At 50.1% G+C, this 21,053-nt stretch overlaps 2 protein-coding genes across 4 annotated transcripts; one reads left to right on the top strand and one right to left on the bottom strand.

Moving 5' to 3' along the window:
• Positions 1 to 585: 585 nt before the first annotated feature.
• letm1 (leucine zipper-EF-hand containing transmembrane protein 1) lies at positions 586 to 10,081 on the bottom strand. Of its 2 annotated transcripts, none has more exons than XM_017439591.3 (14): positions 9,730 to 10,081; positions 8,748 to 8,805; positions 8,155 to 8,602; positions 7,102 to 7,245; positions 6,185 to 6,322; positions 5,897 to 6,100; positions 5,698 to 5,817; positions 5,488 to 5,619; positions 5,253 to 5,411; positions 4,101 to 4,217; positions 3,691 to 3,825; positions 3,405 to 3,598; positions 2,889 to 3,045; positions 586 to 1,416 (listed from the first exon to the last, which is right to left on the bottom strand). In XM_017439591.3, exons 1-14 carry the CDS (start codon positions 9,812 to 9,814, stop codon positions 1,270 to 1,272), a joined length of 2,238 nt encoding a protein of 745 aa, XP_017295080.1. In that variant the 5' UTR covers positions 9,815 to 10,081; the 3' UTR covers positions 586 to 1,269. The 2 variants fall into 2 exon arrangements, with proteins under 2 accessions (XP_017295080.1, XP_017295081.1); XM_017439592.3 differs by having other exon boundaries at positions 588 to 1,416; positions 2,889 to 3,027.
• Positions 10,082 to 12,157: 2,076 nt separating this feature from the next.
• nsd2 (nuclear receptor binding SET domain protein 2) lies at positions 12,158 to 20,881 on the top strand. Of its 2 annotated transcripts, none has more exons than XM_025002370.2 (22): positions 12,158 to 12,260; positions 13,557 to 14,183; positions 14,338 to 14,488; positions 14,568 to 14,734; positions 14,808 to 15,011; positions 15,083 to 15,254; positions 15,419 to 15,513; positions 15,599 to 15,704; positions 15,780 to 15,895; positions 15,967 to 16,056; positions 16,666 to 16,789; positions 16,861 to 17,061; positions 17,138 to 17,317; positions 17,402 to 17,558; positions 17,646 to 17,848; positions 17,923 to 18,026; positions 18,106 to 18,375; positions 18,450 to 18,566; positions 18,810 to 18,951; positions 19,021 to 19,127; positions 19,198 to 19,396; positions 19,473 to 20,881. In XM_025002370.2, the coding sequence occupies exons 1-22, from the start codon at positions 12,246 to 12,248 to the stop codon at positions 19,769 to 19,771; spliced, it is 3,846 nt and encodes a 1,281-aa protein (XP_024858138.1). In that variant the 5' UTR covers positions 12,158 to 12,245; the 3' UTR covers positions 19,772 to 20,881. The 2 variants fall into 2 exon arrangements, with proteins under 2 accessions (XP_024858138.1, XP_024858139.1); XM_025002371.2 differs by having other exon boundaries at positions 14,571 to 14,734; positions 19,473 to 19,771.
• The last annotated feature ends 172 nt before the right edge of the window (positions 20,882 to 21,053 follow it).

Raw genomic sequence — 21,053 nt, 5'->3', positions numbered from 1 at the left:
CTGCAGCCGGTCCTGCAGCCGGTGCTGCAGCCGGTGCTGCAGCCGGTGCTGCAGCCGGTTCTGCAGCCGGTTCTGCAGCCGGTGCTGCAGCCGGTTCTGCAGCTGGTTCTGCAGCCGGTTCTGCAGCCGGTGCTGCAGCCGGTTCTGTAGGCGTGTCCTGAGAAGGCCACTGACAGGTTCTGCTTTAAAGGCCGGTTCCACCTTCACCTTCTGGAAACAATCGTCTAACCTGCGTTCCTCAAAGCAGTTTCTGTCCTTCGCTTCTGTCCGGGTCAGAACCGGGTCAGAACCGGGTGCAGGGATTATATATCCTCTCTGGTCTGGGACACCTCAGGATCCCCTGAGGACAGGGGGGTCCAGTCCTGGTCCTGCAAGTTTTAGATGTTCCTGCTCTTCAACAGGTCTTCAGGTTCTTTACATCTAAAACCTGCAGGATGGTGGACCTCCAGGACCAGGACCAGGATCAGGACAAGGATCAGGATCAGGATCATGATCAGGACAAGGATCAGGATCAGGACAAGGACCAGGATCAGGACCAGGACCAGGATCAGGATCAGGACAAGGACCAGGATCAGGACAAGGATCAGGATCAGGACCAGGACCCGGACCAGGATTAGGACCCGGACCAAGATCAGGACCAAGATCAGGACCAGGATCAGGATCAGAACCAGGACAAGGACCCGGACCAGAACCAGAACCAGGATCAGGATCAGGATCAGGATCAGGATCAGGACAAGGACAAGGACCGGATTCTGCGTCAGTTCTTGGGATTTCGTGTCTCGGCTCGGTGAGACGTCGGCTTTAGGAGACCTACAGCCGATCATCCTCGTCGGAGCTGAGGCTCCGCCCACTAACCAAACGCAGGACGCCACAGAGATTCTGTTGGACCAATCAGGAGGCCTGAAAGCTTTAACCCTTTCCTACCAGCAGCAGCTGAGAAGAAAACGATGAAACTAAAACTACATTTAATACGAAACAACTGGACTAATTTCATCTTTACGTTGCTTCTGATGCCGTCAGTCAGATCAAACAGAAAGGTGACGATGATGATGATGATGATGGAACGTTTCCGGGTTTCAGAGACGCCATGACGTCCTTCGCAGCCGGAGCCGCGGCTACATGTCTGCGTTTCTGAGATTAACGAGCACATTCACTGAAATATGAGCAACAAGCTTTAAATAGTGTGCAGTTTAAAAGTCAGGACGCCGCCGCGACCTCGAAGGCGTTTCTTTCTGCGAGTTCTCGCCGTCCGTCCGACGGGAAGCCGGTTTAGCCGTTGAGCTTGGCCTCCTTCTCGACCTTCTCTTTGGCTTTCTCCTTCTCCATCAGCTTCTCCTCCTTCTGCAGCATCGCCAAGATGTCCGCCACCTGTGAGGTGGCGATGTCGATGTCCTCTTTGTCGATCAGTTCCACCACCTGAAGGAACGGAGACAGAAAAAGGGGCGGTTTGTAAAATAATTAAAGTTTAGACGACTCAGAAGTCATCAAACTTTAACCCTTTAAGGTCGACGCGGGCTCCAGAGTGGGCGTCGACCTTAAAGCTACGCCCTCTCAGAAACTCTGTGTTAATTTATCTCTAAAGTCCAGACTTCAAGCTTTACACCAGTTATTAAATTATCTCGACAGGTCAAAGAAAACCAGAGTTATGATAAATGATTCACGACACATTTTTATTTTGAAAATCGTCATATTTTCAGCGCGTTAAGAGCAAGAAGCGCCAAAACCGGGGAGAAAACTCCCCCATCCTCCGTCCGATCTCACCCCCAACCCAGCCGAATGAAAACACAGCCCCTCCTCTCCAATCTGACGGAGGCTCAACTTTTTTTGTCAAACGACCAAAAATCCACAGGGAGAAGAAGAAAGAGGCGCAAAAATTAAAGGAAGTCTGGCGGCGTGGGAGTGAGTTGAGTTTTATAGTTGGGGTGTAGTTTAGACTGGGACAGACGGGGAGGACTTTGTTGATGTTGATTACTGGAAACAGAACATTTTGTCTGTCTCCCTTCCAGCCAAAATAATAACAAGAGACAGATTCAGATCCATAATTTTGGAAGCATATTTTGAGCATACATCAGGATATATTTTATAACATTTACCTGAATGATCCTGCATGAACAGGACATAGAAAATGACCAAAACTAAGAATGTGATGTGCCCCTCTGCCTTGTTTTGGACAGAAACTGTTTATATTCACGGCCCAAAGGATTTATGGTAATTTATTAGAACTCCTGATTGTTTTTGTCTAAAAAAACACCTCAGAAATTGTCAACATTTTAATGGAGAAAGTCTATATAACTTTGTTGTTTGCTCAATTTGTTCATGTTTTTATGAATATTACTGATTATATTTGCATTCTAAGTTGTAAAAACATTTCATTAAGTATGTTTGTGGGTTTTATAGTAAAAAAACTAAGAATTTTCCACTCAGATTTTATGTGTTTTGTGTGATTTTAGGTCTGTTGTGTTAATACAGGAGGTCAAAAGTAAAAAATGAATCCAAACATGGGGGTTAAACCACTTTTAGGGTGAAATATGAAGGAAATTTAAAATAGTCCCTCACTGAACAGAAGCGCGCTCCGCCTCTGTTTTAATGCTTGTTTTATACGCGTTAAAACGTACAAGCTGTGTCTAAAAGCTGTGGGCGGCAGCCATCTTGAAACCCCAACTGGAGGCAGTCGGAGTCGCTCCCACGTTCCGGAGGCGTTCCCGTTTCCCAGCCCTGCCGGAACACGAGTCGTCTGATTCTCGGAGGCTGACGGCGCCTCAGAGAGGACAAACCTCCGAGACCGCGGCCCTGGATGTCCAACTCTGAGTCGCCAACCAGTCCGAGAAATACCGCCTTAAATGCCGGGCGCGCCTGGTGGTCGCCTGACAGGAAGAGGCTTTCCTTACTTTGATGACGTCGTCGATGTCGATCTTCCCGTCTTTGTTGTCGTCGAGGGCGTCGGCGATCCTCTGCAGCTTGTCCTCGGGGATGTTCTGGATCTGCCGCATGACGCCGATGAGCTCGTCGATGCCGACCAGGTTCTCCCTGAAGGTGCGGAAAAGACTGCATACAGGAAACCGTTACCAGGACTGACGGGGGGGGCAGGGCCTACGACGTCAGCCTGGACCAGCAGGTCTCTCACAGAGGCGCCTCCGTCTGAACGCTGAGTCAGCATTTGTTGTAGCCGTTCGTTTATCAAACCGTTCGGCTCCTTCGGGGGGAGGGAGCCGCGACTTTTAAACTTTTATACTTTTCAAAGTTTTTAACTTCATCTCATCGAAATCAGTTTTCTTTAAAATCATCAAACTAGCTCCGGTTTTAGCTTTTATCTAGCATTTAGCTTTCGGCTCCTATAAGTTCAGCCACTCAGTGAAAATGGCCGCCGAGTGACGCCGGTTTGATGAGGTGACAGAGTCTCTTACCCGACGGGTGGGCAAGCGCCGCTGTCCACCTGTCCGTCCAGGATGTCCTTATCCTTCTCCAACTCCAGGATGATCTTGTCGATGCGGCCGATCATCCGGGTCACCCTCTTGGACAGACGCTGGCTGGCCTTGGACTCCTCCAGAGACTTTTCTTGACCCGTCTTGGACAGCTCGCTCTTTATCTCCTCCAGGTCCTGGAAGACAAACGCAGCCAAACGTGTAAAACGGCACCTCGGCGAGGGACGTTCGTCACGGAGGGACGTTGGTCGCGCAGAGACGTCCTCACCTCGTTGTACTCCTGAACGTCGTCCTTCAGCTCCTCCAGCTCCTCCTTCTCCAGAGTCAGAAGCTTCTTCTGCTCCTTCAGCTTGGAGCAGGCGTCGCTCAGCAGGTCGATCTCTTCCTTGGTGATCTCCTCGTCCTTCAGAAGCAACAGACAGGATTAAAGAACGTCCCGATGTGCGCCGAACGGAGACGTTTGCTTCGGACGGAGACTCTAAACCCTACAGGGAGGAGGAATGATGTGTGTGGAATCATAAAGCTAACCTGGAAGCGCAGAACGGGGTGCCGCTGTTTAAAGTGACCCAACAAAACGGAGAGAGGTCAAAGGTCGGGGTGATGTTTCTCAAGATTCACCTCAGATGTTTAGAAATGTCACTGCGGCTAAATGTTGGCTTTAAACTCTGTTAACGTCACCTTTAGTCCCTCCACGAGAGGAGCGGGGTCCTTCAGCGTCTCCGAAGGAGACGTTTTACTGAACGCCTCCGCCTCGCCGAGCTTCACCGCGATGGGATCAGGCTCCAGCTCGCCCTCCTGCAGCGCAGAAGAAATATATATAAACCAAAAATCCTTCCTAGTTTTGTAAGATAATTCCCAACAAACATTGACATTCTTTATTTGAGAACTTTGATAGCTTCTAAACTGACATTCATGAGCATTTCTGGATTGTCCCTGGTCTGCAGCTCTCCTCACATGTTTTGCAGACACAAAGTGTTTGTCGATGCGTTTATGTTCCATGATTACACTGCAGGACGTGCAAAACAGCTGCAGCTGGGGAGGAAACTGGTTTGCTGAAATCTTTGTGGGCAAATGTGAAGCATTAGCGCACATTTTGGCTTCGGTCGCTGCTCCTGCACGCTCCCGGCATTCTGATGTTAACAGGAAGTGACGTCACGTGTCTTCTTCCTGAGTTATTTGGGGTTATTTTGTATTCCACGCTACACAAACCCACAAAGAAGAGACTAGACCGCAGAAACGGTGGCGAATCGCTTTAGAAACAAAAAATATTGGGTTAAAGTTGCGGGAAATTTGCGATTTTGCAGGGTTTGCTTGATTTTGCGTTAATAGTTGCGATCGCAACATCGAGAAATCCTGGAGGGTCTGATCAGCCGAAGCGGTCCGTCTGGTTGGGGCGTAACGGAACAGAGAAGCAGGAAAGAACCTGAACGATCGGCTGCGATGACAGCTACGGCAAGCCAAGTGGGTCAGAAACTGCATGTTTTTCCACATTAGAAGTTATTATTTACAGCAGCATCTGTGGGCTGCTGGCTCAAACGTTTATGATTTAATCTACGAAAGTAAAGGCAGGCGGGTTTGGATCAGTGTTTTAATCCGTGAATGTTTCCTGAGAGCCGACAGGAAACACGTGGAGAGAAATTAATTTATTTAATTTACCTTTAACTGTTACAGAGAGGTGGAAACTGGTTAGAAAAGCTTCAGATGTTAAAGAGTTTACAGTTCAAATTAAACAAGAAAAGATTTGTTTTTTAATTTTATCGTGGAGTTAATCTGTTAATAAACCTCTGTATCAGTTTTCTGACAGAAAACAAAGATCCGGCTTCAGGTCACCTTCGCTGCCTTTTCCGCGGCGTCGGCCAGCCTCTCCAGCTCTCTGTCCTTCGTGTCCTGCAGGATGGCCGCCTCCTCCTGCAGCATCGTCTCGATCTTGGTCTTGTTGTCCACTTTGGACAGCTCCATCTCTGCCGCCTTCAGCTCGGCCTCCTTGGTCTGCGGAGGACAGAGTCAGTCCACGGACGGGGACAAAAACTGAACCGATGACAACGAGTCCGTCGGGTCCACGTACCACCATCTCAGGAAGTGTCTGCAGCGTCGTCTTCAGCTGGTCGGCAGGGGACAGGGTGTCGGGGAGGTACATGGCTCGAGACAGAAGCAGCAGAGATGTGGGGATCTGCTGGTTCAGGTGCAGCTCCAACCACTGCAGAAAGGAAACCGGACAGCTGAGAACCTGCGAGGACACGGCGTGTCTTCGTCGGCGGGTCAGAGGACACGTTACCTGGCCGAGCTGCTCTCTGAGTCGCTCCTCCGTGACTCCGAGGGATCTCATCCCTCTGACCCGGCAGGCCGCCTGCACCTCGTTCACGTTCAGGCTCGCCACGCCTTCTTCTGCGATCAGCTGAGGACACAGAGGAGTTGGACGCGGGTTCGAGAGGCGGCGGCGGCGGCGGCGGAAAGTCTTACGGGAGCGGGGTTACCTTGTCGTCGGCTCGGATGGCCCGGAGCTTCATGATGAGCTGGAAGCGCAGGAAGTTGTTGGTCCCGATGGACTGGAGCTCCAGGAGGCGGCAGAGCGCCACCAGCTGGGGGCGGGTCAGGTTGTCCAGCGTGAGCTCGTCCTCGAACAGCTTGGAGAACTTGATGATCTGCTCGTTGCTCGGACGTTCCCCGGAGTTCCTGATCTGCAGGGGCGTTTAAAAAAGAAGGTTTCTAATAAGGAACTGATCCGATCCGAGGATTGTTCAGAACGTTCTGCAGCCTCTGACCGTTTGGAAGAAGGTGGAGAACTCCTCGGTCACGTCGCTCTTGGCGGCCTTGTTCCTCAAAGCGATCTCCTCGATGGTGTCCTGCAAGAACTTCGCCATCTCCAGTTTGACCCTCAGCTCCTTCTTCAGCCTCTCCTCCTGAAGAAACAAACGACGTTTATACCGAAAACATCACTTCCTGCTGAAACAACGCTAGCTAACAGTGGCTAAACCCTAGATACAAGCTAACAGTAGCAAAAGGTTAGCTAACAGCTACAAGTAGTAAAATGCTAGTTATTGCTAGCAAAATGCTAGAAGCTAAAAGAAGCTGAACACCAACTTAAAGCTAAAAAACAAAATGCTAGCTAAGAGTAGCTAAACCATAGATACAAGCCAAAAGTAGTAAAATGCTAGTTATTGTTACCAAAACACTAAATAAGCTAGAAGAACTAAAATGCTAGCTAAAATAGGCAGAACTCCAACTAAAAGCTAGAAAACAAAATGCTAGCTAACAGCTATAAACTGGTAAAACACTAGTTATTGGTAGCAAAACACTAGAAGCTAGCTAAAAGCTAAAAGAAGCCAAACACCAACTTAAAGTTAAAAAACAAAATGCTAGCTAACAGCTAAAAGTAGTAAACCGCTAGCTAAGAGTAGCTAAACCCTAGATACAAGCAAAAAGTAGGAAAAGGTTAGCTAAAATGTAAAAGTAGCAACCCCTAGCTAAAAACTAACAGTAACTATAAAAACACAAAATGCTAGCTAACAGCTAAAAGTAGTAAAATGCTAGTTCTTGGTAGCAGAACATTAGCTCAAAGTAAGAGAATGTTGTTGTTGTTTTGTTGTAAATTATTCAAATATTTGTAAATAAAGTTAAATATTTTGAAGTCGCAGCTGAACGAGCGTAAAAAGCGCCGAGGGCGGCCATCTTTGATCACCTTCTTGGACTGCGTCTCGAAGGTGGACGGCAGCATGTTGGGGAAGAGTTTCAGCGCCACGGGAAGAAGGAACTCCATGAACGGAACGATGATGAAGACGAGGAAGGGCAGCAGCCTGAAGACGTCCGCGCACGTCCTGAGGAACTGCAGAGAGAACACAAGGACCAACAGAACCGGACGTTAGAACCGAGCAGAACCTGCAGGTTCTAATTAATGTTAGCTCCTCCTCTGAGCCCGGTTTAACCTGCAGGTTCTGCTCGGTTCTACCAGGCCGTAGTTTCTCTGTACAGAACGATCCCTACGTTCCGTTGCTGACTGACAGGTTTTAGATTTCTCTCCAGGCTGAAAACTGCCCACTTCATTCAACAGGAAGAAGAACCGTCGGTTCCACGGGGTCCAAATGCAGCGAACTGACGGTTCTGGGAGAAATCTGAACAGAAGTCCTGTTTTTTCCTGCGAGTCAGCGAGGCCGGAGGAATGAAGGGTTCCGGCCGTCCTGAGGAGAAAGGCTTTTGTCTGGAGGCCCATTGACATTCATCTCCTCCAGCTGAGGGGGGGACGACTTTAAAAAGGAAGGATTATCGTCAGTGAAAGGACAACATGTCTCCGAGGGACGCATTTAAAAAGACGCCGATGTGGGGGAGAAGGTCTCTGAAGCTTCCAGGGCAGCCATGATGCTTTTCTTTCTGTTTCACTAACAGCCAGCCGGCCGCGGCGCCGTCTATTGTAGGACCGTTTATTGTTCCTGAAAGGTAAAAAAACCCTGACTGTTCGCACGGCGCTGTTCTCAGGTGGAACCAGAACAGTTCAGAACTTTTTAAACCCGGGTCTCGAGCGCAAGACTGCAGCCGTGGTTTCAGGTGAATCCCATGGATTAAAAACGTTCCGGCGTCAGAGACTCGGATCGCTGTTGTCGTCTGGTCGAACGGTTAAAACGCAGCAGAACCGAGTGATCCGGACCTCAGGGGGGAAGTTTCCCGAAGCTCCTGGCTTCGTTTTTGCAGGAAAGCGTAATTTACCTGAAAGCGGAGGAGCACATCCTCCCAGTCTCACCTGTCTCCTCTCCCGGCGGGATAGAGCGTTCCCGTTCAGGACCCTCCACAGCATCCGTCCCGCGATGGTGGTGTCGATCCACAGCAGCCGGAAGCCGTGGTAGTAGTGCTTGATCTCGTCCACAACCCGCTGCCGGATCGTCCTTCTGACGGGTTCTGCATCGAGTGCCGGGCTGTAAACCGGACCGCCTTCCTCCAGCTTCTTCTTGTCTTTTAACGAGCGCAGCGACTTCTCCACTTTGGAGTCGTCCCATCTTCTCCTGGACGTGTGTATCCACCTGACACCAGGGAGGTCCTGGTGCCGGCGCGGGGACCACAAGCACCCCGCCGCTGAAGCGCAGTGAAGCCGCCGCGGGTCTGAGTTCTGACAGGAACCTACGTATTCGTCTGACACAGGGAGGGAAAAGGAGGCGGAGGAGGCCAAGCTGCCAAGTCTGAACCCGTCGAGCCTAAAGAGACGAATTACAACAAGAATTAAAACTTTAAAGAGCTCCGAGTAAAAGGAAAAGACACCTGGGGGTTCATTTTGTGTCTGAGCGATTTATAACGCGACAGCAATGGAGTGAGATATTTTCAGACATGTAATCGGCTTACTTGTGACAGGTGAGTCTGAGGGCTGTGCAGGTGAAGTAGGAACCATCCTGGAGTTTCCCTTTAAAAGAGAAAAAGAAGTAAATCATTCACAAGCATCTCCGAGCGTCTTACACAATCAGCTTTCTCGGAACGCCTATCAGAGCTGTGTTGTAACGTGCTGCAGTGCATTTTGGGTAAACATCTGTCCTCTGGTCTGGTTCTGGTCCAGAAGTCTCGTGGTTCCTTCAGATGAACCGAAGTCGAGCTGCCGTGTTGTTTTTAGAAAGAAAAGGCTTTAACCTTTGACCTTTAACCTGCTAACTGAGGCCTGTAGAGGCTGACATGGAGCTCATTGCACAGTCTGACCTTCAGGGTGAATCTGCTATGAAGGTCAGCAGCTGTCTTAAATGTTTTTCTTCCTCTCTGTAGAACGATGGGCTCCGAATGACCTTTGACCCTTCCCAGATTGATGGGTTTCTCTGAGGTCATTGCTGATGTCTTTCCGCCCTGGCGTCATGCTAACACACACACTGATGCTGGAACCAGTTTTAAACTCCCAGCTTTAACTTTTAGTTTCTGTTTAGTAAACAGCGACGCGGTTGGAACCTGTTGCGTGTTTCGCTTCACTCGTGGTCGAACTGTACGCCGCTCCGCATGAAAAGACAGGGAACCCAGTCTGAGCACAGCTGCAGTTCCCTAATTTTTGAACAAAATAAAAAGCCCCGGATGTGTTGCATTAGCTCTGTTGCCATGGCAGCAACATCCACTCAAACAGCAGGGGTGGGGAGGGGTGGGGAGGGGGGGCAGAATGTTCTCAAACAAACTGCCCCCATGTTAAATATCCAGTTCAGTTACCACACACCTGACCTGACCCAGAAAGTACCTGTCTCTTCTGCATGCTAATAATAACATGCTAACTCCACATGCTAACGTGCTATAAGACTCCCCCCTGACTGTCACCAAACACAACTAAAACCACCTAAACCGCCATTAGGAGCCTTACCTTTTCCTTTCCGGAATTCGCTCTTCAAAGATCGGGACGTTTTCATTAAAGGTGCTCTGGACCTCGTAAATAGGATTAACGCCATGCTCCTTCCGAGTCTAAAAGTCGCACCCTGTAAACAGTCCAACTAGCCGGCTGGTTTACCTACAAGCTAGCAGCGGTTAGCTTAGCTAGCTCCAGTTTTGGGGCTGGTCGTTGAAAGCCGACAGGAATCTGTAACGGAACATAAACAAATAAAACAAAACGTCCGTGACGATTTCAAGAAGCTGCGTTTAACTGCTCGGAAGAAAATTCAGCCTCATGTCACGTCCTTGCTTCGCTCCCTACGCGCATGACAGCTAACCGAGCCCGAAAAGCCGCCTGGTGACGTCACGTTCTGGGCGTTCGCCTGTCGGGCTTTCCGGTGCGGTTTCAAAATAAAAGCCGAAATGTTTTCAGACTTGGCGGCAATGCGAATTCTGCAGCCTGTTTTAGTTTTGCAAGGTATTACTGACACATTCTTGTCAAATAACAACAAATTTCATAAACTACCTTAGATTAGATGTATTGAAAATTGTTCTATGATGGTGAAAATTATCTAAATGAGGAAAACTCTTTACACAGCCATGTTCGAATTGTTGACTGGGAGAAGTTACAAGGACGTTTTCAGGCCAGAAAGCACATAATCCATTCAGATCCAAACATATATGATTTTTTAAAAATTTATTTTATTTTGAAACGCCCACTTCTCCCGGATGTTGGTGAAATAATTTCCGGAAGTTTCCCGTTCACTGAATGCTGCAGTTTGTTCTCGAATATACTCCGTTACTGCGGTAATCACAGTATTACCTCGTTATTACTCAGTACTGACGAATAACATGAAAACACTGAGACGTTTTTTTCTGTTAGGAAGCCAAAAATTTTTAATTATTTTAAAAGTTCATCTTAAATGTTCGTAACTTTAAAGATAGCGCCCATTTTAGGTGAGAAAATTGGGGCAAAATAAAAAATAAAAACTAAAGGCTCGAAGATACACAAAAATGTTCTTTATTTTATTATTTACTGAGCTAAGAAGCTAAACATTGCAAACCAAAAGGTAAAAAACTGTAATTAGCTAAAAGTAGCAAAGGCTAGCTAAAATAGGAAAAACATGAGCTAAAAGCCAAAAGAAGCAAAACACTAGAGAAATGCAAAATATTATAATAGTAAGCTGAAACTTATAAGTAGCAAAACAGTAAATAGCTTAAAGTAGCAACGGCTAGCTAAAAGTAACAAAACACTAAATAAAAGTAGCATAATGCTAGCTTAAGCTAGAAGTGATAAAATGCTAGCTAAAAATTCAAAATAAGTAAAATGCTAACTAAAAAGCTAAAAGTAGCAAAACACTAGCAAATGCTAAATATTGTAAGGGTGAGCTAAAGGCTTAAAATGTCAAAATGCTATCTAAAAGTAGCAAAACACTAGCTCAAGCTGAAATAATTAGGATACTAGCTTAAAGCTAAAAGTAGCAAAATGCTAGGTAAAAGACAAAAATAGCAAAACACTAGCTAAAATATTTTTTAAAATGCCATAGTTGCCATAAAGGCTAAAAGAAGAAAATTACATGCTAAAAATGGCAAAACACTAGCTAAATGCTAATTATTATTAAGGTTAGCTAAAAGTAGCAAAACACTATGTCAAAGCTAAAACACTATCTTATAGCTAAAAGTAGCAAAAAATGTTGGTAAAGATCATGATTAGCAAAACACTAGCTAAATGATAAGTATTATAAAGATGAGCTAAAAGCTGAAATTGGCTAAAAGGGTTAGCTAAAAGTAGCTAAAACCCTATCTCAAAGCTAAAACATCAAACACTAGCTTAAAGCTAAAAGTAGCTAAGTTTTAGATAGAAGACACAATTAGCAAAGCACTAGCAAAAAGCTAAAATCAACCGAAGCAGATTTAATCTGACCTATTTTTAAGGATTTTAAAGGTAAATAAACTCAATGTTTTTTAAACAGCTAAACCCAGCAGCCTGAACTAGCAGCCGAAAGCTGCTGGAGTGGACGGTCAGTGAGGGACACAGCTGAGGGAAACCCAGGGTGAAGCTGAGGGACACCCGGGGGTGAAGCTGAGGGACACCGGGGTGAAGCTGAGGGACACCCAGGGGTAAAGCAGAGGGACACCGGGGGTGAAGCTGAGGGACACCGGGGTCAGCTGCTGCTTCGGTTGGTTTCTATTTTTTTTTTTTTTTTTTTTTTTTAATTTGAAAGGACCGGTTGGATGCTCGCGGCTCCGCTCGCGACCAATCGGAAGTGAGCATTTTTCGCGCTGGTCGGACCCGGAGTTTGAGTTTCCCGCAAGCTTCTCCGACTCGATTTGAATCAATTCATTCGCCTCCCAAGATGCTTTCGGGCGATTCTTCCCTTTAACCCGAACCGAGGACGTTCGACAGGTAAACGCCGGGAAAGGGCTCTCTCAGGACGCGACCGGCGCGGCGGCGCGGGCGGAGATTGTTTTAATTCAGTTTTCCGTTCAGGCCGACCTTCCATTTTAGCGATGCTAATGCTAACGGTGAAGTGTGCAGTTTGGCTTGTCTTTTATGGACCGATGGTTAGCTTCGGCTAGCAGCGTTAGCTCCTCTGAAACAACCTGTCATGTCGCCTTTAATTTAATTATATCTGTGAAACCACTACCAAACAGGTAAAACAAGTTGTCTTAGTCGGCCTTGGTAAATTGGAGTGGCTTTTTGTTTGTTTTTCCGTGTTAGCTTGGGTCCTGATTGCTAGTGAGTTCACTGCATTTAGCATTTGGGGTGGCGGCTTTGTCTATTTGCTGGAGTCCGATTTAATGGCTGACTGAGAAATCCCAGTCCGTGACTCTAATCCATTATTTCTTCGCGGCTTTCGCTCCAGGTGATAGACGGAGCCCTTTTTATTTCATGACATGGTGGCGAAACTTGTTGTTCGGAGCTAGCCAGTTCGAGTGCATTTTTTAATTTAAAAAACGGTTCAATGTTAAAAAATTGCGTTTTTTGTTAGATTAGAGGCACCGGGACAGTGCTGCTCTGTTCCGGGCTCGTCAGCTGCACCGGTTCCCGCGGCTTGTAGCCGGTGTTTCCCGGCCCGGCCCGGCTCCTCTCACCGGAGGCTGCCGCTTCCCCGCCGGCTCCGTCTAACACCTGGAGAGCTCTCAGCCAAGGCCGCCCGTTTTATTCCTATTATTGTGTTTAAATGTTACAAAAATAAGCTCGACTGGACCTCATTAGTAATTTGTAATTAATTTAAACAAATCAAACTAAACTTTATTGATAAAGCAACATTTTACTCCAGATTAAAACAGCAACAGAAACTCATTAAAGGTCATTTTAAACAAATTTAAACGTTTGGGCTGACAAGTAGGCATAAAAAATAAAATGTATAACCCAGTAAAACCAACACCCTGTAAAGGAGAGAGGATAGAAGTTAAAATAAAATAAGATGCTATTGATTCCCTAAAAAAACACAAAAGTAGTTCAGTAAAATAAAAAAACGGAGCTACAATTAAGTGTTTTCTGCTTAAAAAATGGCAAAGCAATTATAAATGAAAGGAGCATGAGGTAAAACTGGCAATAAATCGGGAGGCAAAAGTGGCTAAAAGCAGCTGAAGACGACAAACAGGTTTCAGAGATTTTCTGTGGGCGTTTTTATTGTATATAAAGTTAAATAATTTAAGTAAGTATAAAAGGCACGGCACAAAATAAACCAAAGTCGTTCAGTTAAAAACATGCAGAGGAAGCTTTAAACATGGAGATGTTTTATTCTGAAATTCTGTTAAAGGACAGAGTTCAGGATTGACGCCGTGTTTGAATGTTTGTCTCTCGTCCCGCAGCCCGTGAGCCCGGAGCGGTTTGATGGGATGGACAGCATTGGTAGCTCCTTGCCTTCGATGCCCGAACCAGCCAACCCAGTCAGCATGAAGCAGCCGCCCGAGTCCCTGAGTGTAGGAAAAGGCCACGGGGACATCGGCAGCGACCCCGCTCTGCTGATGGACAAAGCCGCGGCGCAGCTGGCGGCCACGCTGCAGGACGGCGTCCTCCAGAAGATGGCCAGCCACGGTCACAACAACCACAGCCAGGAGAGGCTGAAAGCCCTGACCTCTCTGGTGCTGAACGGCGACCAGGAAGCGCTGCCGAAGCTCTGTACTCCAGAGCCGCCGATGCTCCAAGGCGCCGAAGCCCCCGCCACCAACGCCACCCATCAGCTGAACGGCACGCCTCACGCCGAGCCCGAGTTAAAGGTGACGATCCCGCAGGTGGTCAGGCAGCCGCCGTTTGAGCCGTCCTCTGCTAACGGAACCAGCCTGGTCGCTGCCACCGAAGGCGCTTTATCTGCGCACAGCGAAAGGCAAGACGTGAAGAAAAGGAAGGGGCGGCTCCACAAACCCAAACCTCCGCTGAGCTGCGGCTCCTCGGCTGCAGGCGCGGCGCCACCTGACCCACCTGGAGCCGCCGATGAGGTTCGACTGCCAAGAAAACAATCAAATAAACTCTTTAAAACCAGTCTTGCATGATTTATAAATGTCATAAACAATAATCCCAACTTTAAATGCTTCTTTATGTAAACGGTTGTTTGTATTTAAATTAAATTTCTGGTTTCCCTCGTTCTTCCAGCAGGTGGTGGAGTCGGGACTGACGGAGCAGGTCAAGTCCCGGTTTTCCGTCGGGGATCTCGTTTGGACGAAGGTGTCCGGTTATCCCTGGTGGCCCTGCATGGTGACCACCGACCCGGAGTTCAGCTGTCACTTCAAGAAGAAGCAGAAAGGTCTTACTGCTGTCCGGAGCTTGAATTCAGAGTAAACAGGAGCCGAAGCCTCATTGCTGTTGTTGTTCTCTCCTTTCAGCAGCGAACGCCAGGTCGGGCTGCGTTTACCACGTGCAGTATTTCGGCGACGCCCCGGAGAGAGGCTACATCTTCGAGAAGAATATGGTTCCTTTCACCGGCGAGGATCAGTACCTTCAGCTCAGCCAGAGCAACAAGCAGCCGGCGTCCTGCTCAGCTCACAGAAAGGTAAACGAGTCGCGTCCGCGTCGCTGAAACAGCGTCCGTTTGTTTACTTTCCTGTTTTTCCCGTGTCGAGCAGACGGCGCCCTCCGTGCCGCGGAAGCTCCAGGCTCAGTGGAACATGGGCATCATTCAGGCCAAGGAGACCCTCGGCCTCTCGCCCGAGAAGCGCCTGGAGAACTTCGGGTTCCTTTACGACGAAAGCGGGTCCCATCTGAACCCGCACATCCCGGAGAAGCTGAAACCGGAGTCCCGGCTCGGCCCGGATCTCTCCTCCCTGCTGGTTAGTTGGTAGCCGGGTCGAACAAACCAGCTCTTCATATCAGCAGAGCTTGATGTTTATTATGTTTTCAGAGTCTCGCAGCCTCGGCGCCGGATAAACGGGCCGAGCCCATCGTACGCCAGAAGAAGGTCAGAAGTCGCAAAGATGGTCGGCTTCCTGCAAAGACGGGAGGCAGAAAGAAACCCGTGGCGTCTTCGGCTGACGGCGGCGCGGAGGGAGCGTCTCTTCAGGTTTCAGCTCCAGGTTGAACTCCTTCGTTTGACGTTCCATCACGTGTTTCCGTTTATACGAGCCGACGGTTCGGTTAGAAACCATCATCCAACCGAGCTTTGAATTCAGTCCAACAACTTCTTAGGGTTTGTTTTGGGTGAAATGAATTCTCTGAACGGTTTTGTTTTTAAATCCAGTGAAAAAAGAGCGAAAGAAGAGGTCTAAAAGGTCGCCGACAGACGCCGCGGCGGATCCGCAGCCCAAAAAGAGACGCAGAACCAGTGAGAAACAGGTGAGCTGGAGAATGTCCTTCCCTTAAAGACAATCAAGTGTTCAGATTACCCAAAATGGCCACTGAGGACAGTTTCCCTCCGCAGGCCTCCATCTTAGAGGACGGGAGTAAAAAGAGAAGAAGGAAGAAAACTGACAAAGACGTGAAAGAAGCCAGAAAATGGACCAAGAAGTCGAAGAGTCCCCTAAACGGTAACCAGCCGGGTTCTGACGGGTTCTAACAGCGTCTGATTCGATCCTCGTAATGAACGTGTTCACCGTCCGCAGACGAGCGCGGCGCGGAGACACTGAAGCGCCGGAGGAAAAGGAAACAGGAAGCAGAGAACCCGGCGGCGGCCTCGAGGGCCAAGAAGAGACGGTCCTCCCCCTGTCCTGACCCGGAGGTGAGGAGGAGAACCGGGACGCTTCGGCCGCAGATGTTCGCCGTTTTTATTCACGGTTCTGTTTGCTTCAGGGTTCTGGGAGCGAGGAGCGACCCGATTCTCCGATCGACAGCTTGGACGGGACGAAGAAGAGCGAGCGGAAGAAGGAGCTCGTCTGTCAGGTACCAGTTTGAGGTTTTTTTTTTTTATAATCTAAATATTTCAGAACGACTTCCTGTTCCCGGCTGTTCTCCGTAAAAAAAGTTTATTTCAAAATGGAGAGCTGAGCTTTTAAAGCTAGAGGTCAAAATGTGATTTCTCAGTATTTTTATTTGAATTTTCTTCTTCTAACAGTTTCTTTATCCAATAAATGATAATTTGGGGTTAATTTAACTCAAACTTGCTGTTTTCGGCGGTCAGGAGTCTCAGCGCCGCGTCGTCGGGCAGCGAACAGTGAAACCTCAGGAGAACAACGTTCTGTTGAGAACGGGCATTCGGAGCTCCTGAGAGAACAAAATGACATCATTTTGTTCTCTCGGAGGCGTTAGAGAGAACAGATTTCTTCACTTCTCGCAGCGTCCCCGTTCCAAACAAATAAATCTGAAAAACTTCAGTTTTTAACAACGAATCTTCTGAAATAAGTCGAAGTTACAGCGAGCGTCTGACGGTGAAATAATGTGCGCGGCCAAGAATAGAGCTTAACAAGCGGCGTGGTAAAAGTTAGCCACAGACGCTCGATCTAGTGAAGCTGAAACGACTGAGTCTCTGACGGCGCTGGCGTGTCTCCTCAGGTGTGCGAGCGAGCCGGCGAGGACCTGCTTCCCTGCGAGGGTCAGTGCTGTGGAGCGTTTCACCTGGACTGCCTGGGTCTGTCCCTCAAACCGGACAAGCTGCTCTGCCAGGAGTGCAGCTCAGGTCTGAAGGCGTGTCACAAACCCGTCCTCTGGTTGTTGTTTATTTGTGTAAAAGTCTAAATTTCCCCTCAGGAGCTCATAAATGCTTCATCTGCAAGCAGCCGGAGGGCGAGGTCCGCCGCTGCCACGTGCCCCACTGCGGTAAGTTTTACCATGAGGCCTGCGTCCGCCTCAACCCGCTCACCATGTTCGACAACAAGGGCTTCCGCTGCCCGCTGCACGCCTGCCTCAGCTGCCACTACGGCGCCTGCACCAAGCTCAGGTCCACTAAAGGTGAGAGGAGGCCGGGTCGAAGTGAACGGCACATCGTTGGTTTCCCTGGTTGACCACCGCGCTCTTCACCCCGCAGGCCGGTTGATGCGCTGCCTCCGGTGCCCCGTCGCGTACCACGTGGGCGACCTGTGCGTGGCCGCCGGCAGCGAGATGATCACCAACACAGCCATCGTTTGCACCAACCACTTCAACGCCAAGAAGGGCTACAGCCACCACAGCCACGTCAACGTCAGCTGGTGTTTCGTCTGCTCCAAAGGTTAGCAGCCGCCCTCGGCGCCGGGGGGCGGAGTCATTAACGGAAGCTCGGCCGGGCGTTTCATCCGGTTTCTCTGCTCGGCAGGAGGCCAGCTGCTGTGCTGCGAGTCCTGTCCCGCCGCCTTCCACCCGGACTGCCTGAACATCGCCATGCCCGACGGGAGCTGGTTCTGCAACGACTGCCGGGCCGGGAAGAAGCCCCGATACAGAGACATCATCTGGGTCAAACTGGGGACGTACCGGTAGGACGAGCCGCCGGCCGCTTCCTGTCACCTGGCGCCGGTCGACCCAATCGAATGATTTCATTCATGTTCCTGCTTCGCTTTCAGATGGTGGCCAGCGGAGATCCACCACCCCAAAAACGTCCCCGTCAACATCCAGCACCTGCGGCACGAGATCGGAGAGTTCCCCGTCTTCTTCTTTGGTTCCAGGGATTACTTCTGGACCCACCAGGGCCGGGTCTTCCCCTACATGGAGGGCGACAGGGGCAGCAGGCATCAGAGGACCGGGATCGGCAAAGTCTTTAAGAACGGTGAGTCTTTCTTTAAGTCCCGCCCCTTCAGGAGGAAGTAGTTGGTGTCATCATGTCTTCTGTTTGGTCCTCAGCTCTGTTAGAGGCTGAAGCTCGATTCAAGGAAATGAAGATAAAACGGGAGGCCAAGGAAGCTCAAGAAAACAGCCGAAAACCTCCTCCCTACAAATTCATCAAGGTCTGAAACGTCCGAGCTCCGTCCGTCCACCGTCGTTTATTTACGCTCCAGGTCCGGTGATTATATTTGTTTGTTCCAGGTCAACAAACCCTTCGGCAGGGTTCAGGTCTACACGGCCGACGTCTCCGAGATCCCCAAGTGCAACTGCAAGCCGGCGGACGAGCGGCCGTGCGGCTTCGAGTCGGAGTGCCTGAACCGCATGCTGCAGTACGAGTGCCACCCCCAGGTGTGTCCGAGCGGCGAGCGCTGCTGCAACCAGGACTTCACCAAGCGCCTCTACCCGGACACCAAGATCATCAAGACCCCGGGGAAGGGCTGGGGCCTCATCTCCCTGAGGGACATCAAGAAGGTAGGCGCAGCGGCCGCCGTAACGCGTCGCCGCTCCCCTCCCCGCCTGTCCTCCTAATGACCTCCCACCAACAGGGCGAGTTTGTCAACGAGTACATCGGCGAGCTGATTGACGAGGAGGAGTGCCGGGCGAGGATCAAGTTCGCCCACGAGAACAACATCACCAACTTCTACATGCTGACCATCGATAAGGTCAGTGTGGCGGGCGGCAATACTCGAGCCTTTCCCGCTCCGCGGCGTGTCGGGGCGCCGCTCGGGTTAGCAGCGGCGCCATTTCCGCCGGGAGCTACAGAATGGGACGTATTGCGTTGGGAGTGTTGCGCGGCAGGTGGTTGTAACATTACAGAAGCCAATACGACAAATGTGTTTGATAAACGCGAGCGGCGCTGAGGCCCCGCCCACTTGCTCAGGGTTTCTTCCTGTTTGGTGTCGAAGGACCGGATCATCGACGCCGGGCCCAAAGGGAACTACTCCCGCTTCATGAACCACAGCTGCCAGCCCAACTGCGAGACGCAGAAGTGGACGGTGAACGGGGACACCCGGGTCGGGCTGTTCGCCGTCTGCGACGTCCCGGCAGGTGAGTCGCAGTGAGCAAGAGTAACTCGGTCCCGGCGGGTGGGAGGTTTAACCCCGTTTCCTGTTTCAGGGACGGAGCTGACCTTCAACTACAACCTGGACTGCCTCGGCAACGAGAAGACCATCTGCCGCTGCGGCGCGCCCAACTGCAGCGGCTTCCTGGGCGACCGGCCGAAGGTGAGCGCCGCCCGTCTGACGGGTCTCTCGCCGGCGTTTCCGGGTCTGACCCGCTTCTCTGTCGCTTCAGAACTCGAACGGCCCGACGGCTGAGCCCAAAGCCAAGAGGCTAAAGAGGAAGTACAAGAGGAGGAAAAGTGAAGGGAAGAAGAAATCAGAGGATGAGTGTTTCCGCTGCAGAGACGGCGGTCAGCTGGTCCTCTGCGGCAAGAAGACCTGCACCAAAGCTTTCCACCTGTCCTGCCTGAACCTCGCCAAGAGGCCCTTCGGTGAGCTGTCCCTGTTTTAAACACAGTCAGACGTCCCTGTCTCTGTCCCCGTCTCTAACCGCTCCTGTCCTTTCAGGCCGCTGGGACTGTCCCTGGCATCACTGCGACGTCTGCGGGAAGAACTCGGAGGCCTTCTGCCAGCTCTGCCCCAACTCCTTCTGCAAGGCCCACCAGGAGGGGGCGCTGCGTCCCTGGCCCGCCACGGGACAGCTGTGCTGCGGCGAGCACGACGAGCAGGAGGCGCAGGACGGCCCCGCCCAGGTCCCAAGCTCCGAGACCAACGCCGTCAGCGCTGCCGTCACCGGGCGCCCCAAAGGCTCCAGGAAGCTGGAGACCAAAACGAAGAGCTCCAAGAGGAAAGCAGCCGAGGCCTGACGGGTTCCGGCGGGACCTGACCCAGCTGGACCCTCCGGGTTCCGGCGGGACCTGACCCAGCTGGACCCGACGGGTTCCGGCAGGACTCAACGGGTCCCGGCAGAACCCGGAGGGACCGTTCAGGGTCTCCGGACCGGGACACCTCTGTCAACCAGCTCATGAATCCGAGGCACTGTCAGGGGACGCTCAGCTCCTTCACTTCCTCTCAGCCTTTTCGTCCCTCGACTCGGCGGCGCCGGGAACGGGTCGGGGAGAACCGAGTCCGGTTCTAGTTTTAACCGGAACCCGTCACGCAGCCGAGCTTTAGTTCTTTTTACCAAACAGTAAACGGGCCGGACGTCTGTTTCTTCTTCTACTGATCAGAAACGCCACGACACTACGGAGGACTCGGGAGACCTGGACTTGTTTACGTAGCTTTAGATCACGAGTTAATCTAGACGAGTTATTTTTACTTTTGTTTTAGCTCCTTTTTCTGTTTTAAGGTTCTAATTAGTGGCGTCTTTTCTAGAAAACTACCTGCGTTTAAAAATGAAGAATAAAAATAATAAAAGTCAGACACGAAACACTACCTGGGACGATTATTGAAGGACTCGGAGCGGGTTCGAACGGTCCAACGATGTCCTGCTGGAGGTCCTGCTGGACCTCCGGGACGACCACCGGGTCTCACTGAGCCACAGCCTGTTCCTTCGGTTCTAGTCTTAGTCATTATTGTGTTGACGACTTGTCCCCTGATGGTTCGTCTCAGAGGACAGCTGTATGGGTTGGAGACACATTTTGTCCCTGCAGCTATGTTCAGAGGACAGTTCGTCTTGTGAATCTTTTTAAAAAGGACCTTCAGACTAAATTGAGACAGGTTTGTGACGTGTCTATTTTAGGAGATTTACAGAAACTAAACTGAGACGGGTTTGAGACAGAACTCGAGTCTCTGCAGCTTATGAAGACCTTGAGAACATTTTGAGACATTTTGGAGACCGGTCCCGGCTCAGTGATACGCTGCCTCAAGACTTACCGAAACTAAATTGAGACATCTTTGAGACGCCGGCAACTAATCTGGTTTGAGGGAAAATCTTGTCGTCCAAAAGGAAAATTAAAACATCCCCGCAAACGTTTTGAGACGTTCCTGAGACTCCCCTGTGATTATTGTTCTCAAAGTAGTTGCAGTCGAGTGAGCTGGCAACTCAGAACCTTTAGAAACTAAACTGAGACATGTCCAAGACTAAATTAAGACACCCGCAACTAAATTGAGACTAATTTGAGACACTTGTATCGACTCTAAAGGAAG

Source organism: Kryptolebias marmoratus, linkage group LG10, assembly GCF_001649575.2.
Source record: "Kryptolebias marmoratus isolate JLee-2015 linkage group LG10, ASM164957v2, whole genome shotgun sequence".
NCBI classification, from domain to species: Eukaryota; Metazoa; Chordata; class Actinopteri; order Cyprinodontiformes; family Rivulidae; genus Kryptolebias; species Kryptolebias marmoratus.
This window is presented reverse-complemented; position numbering and strand designations above follow the sequence as displayed.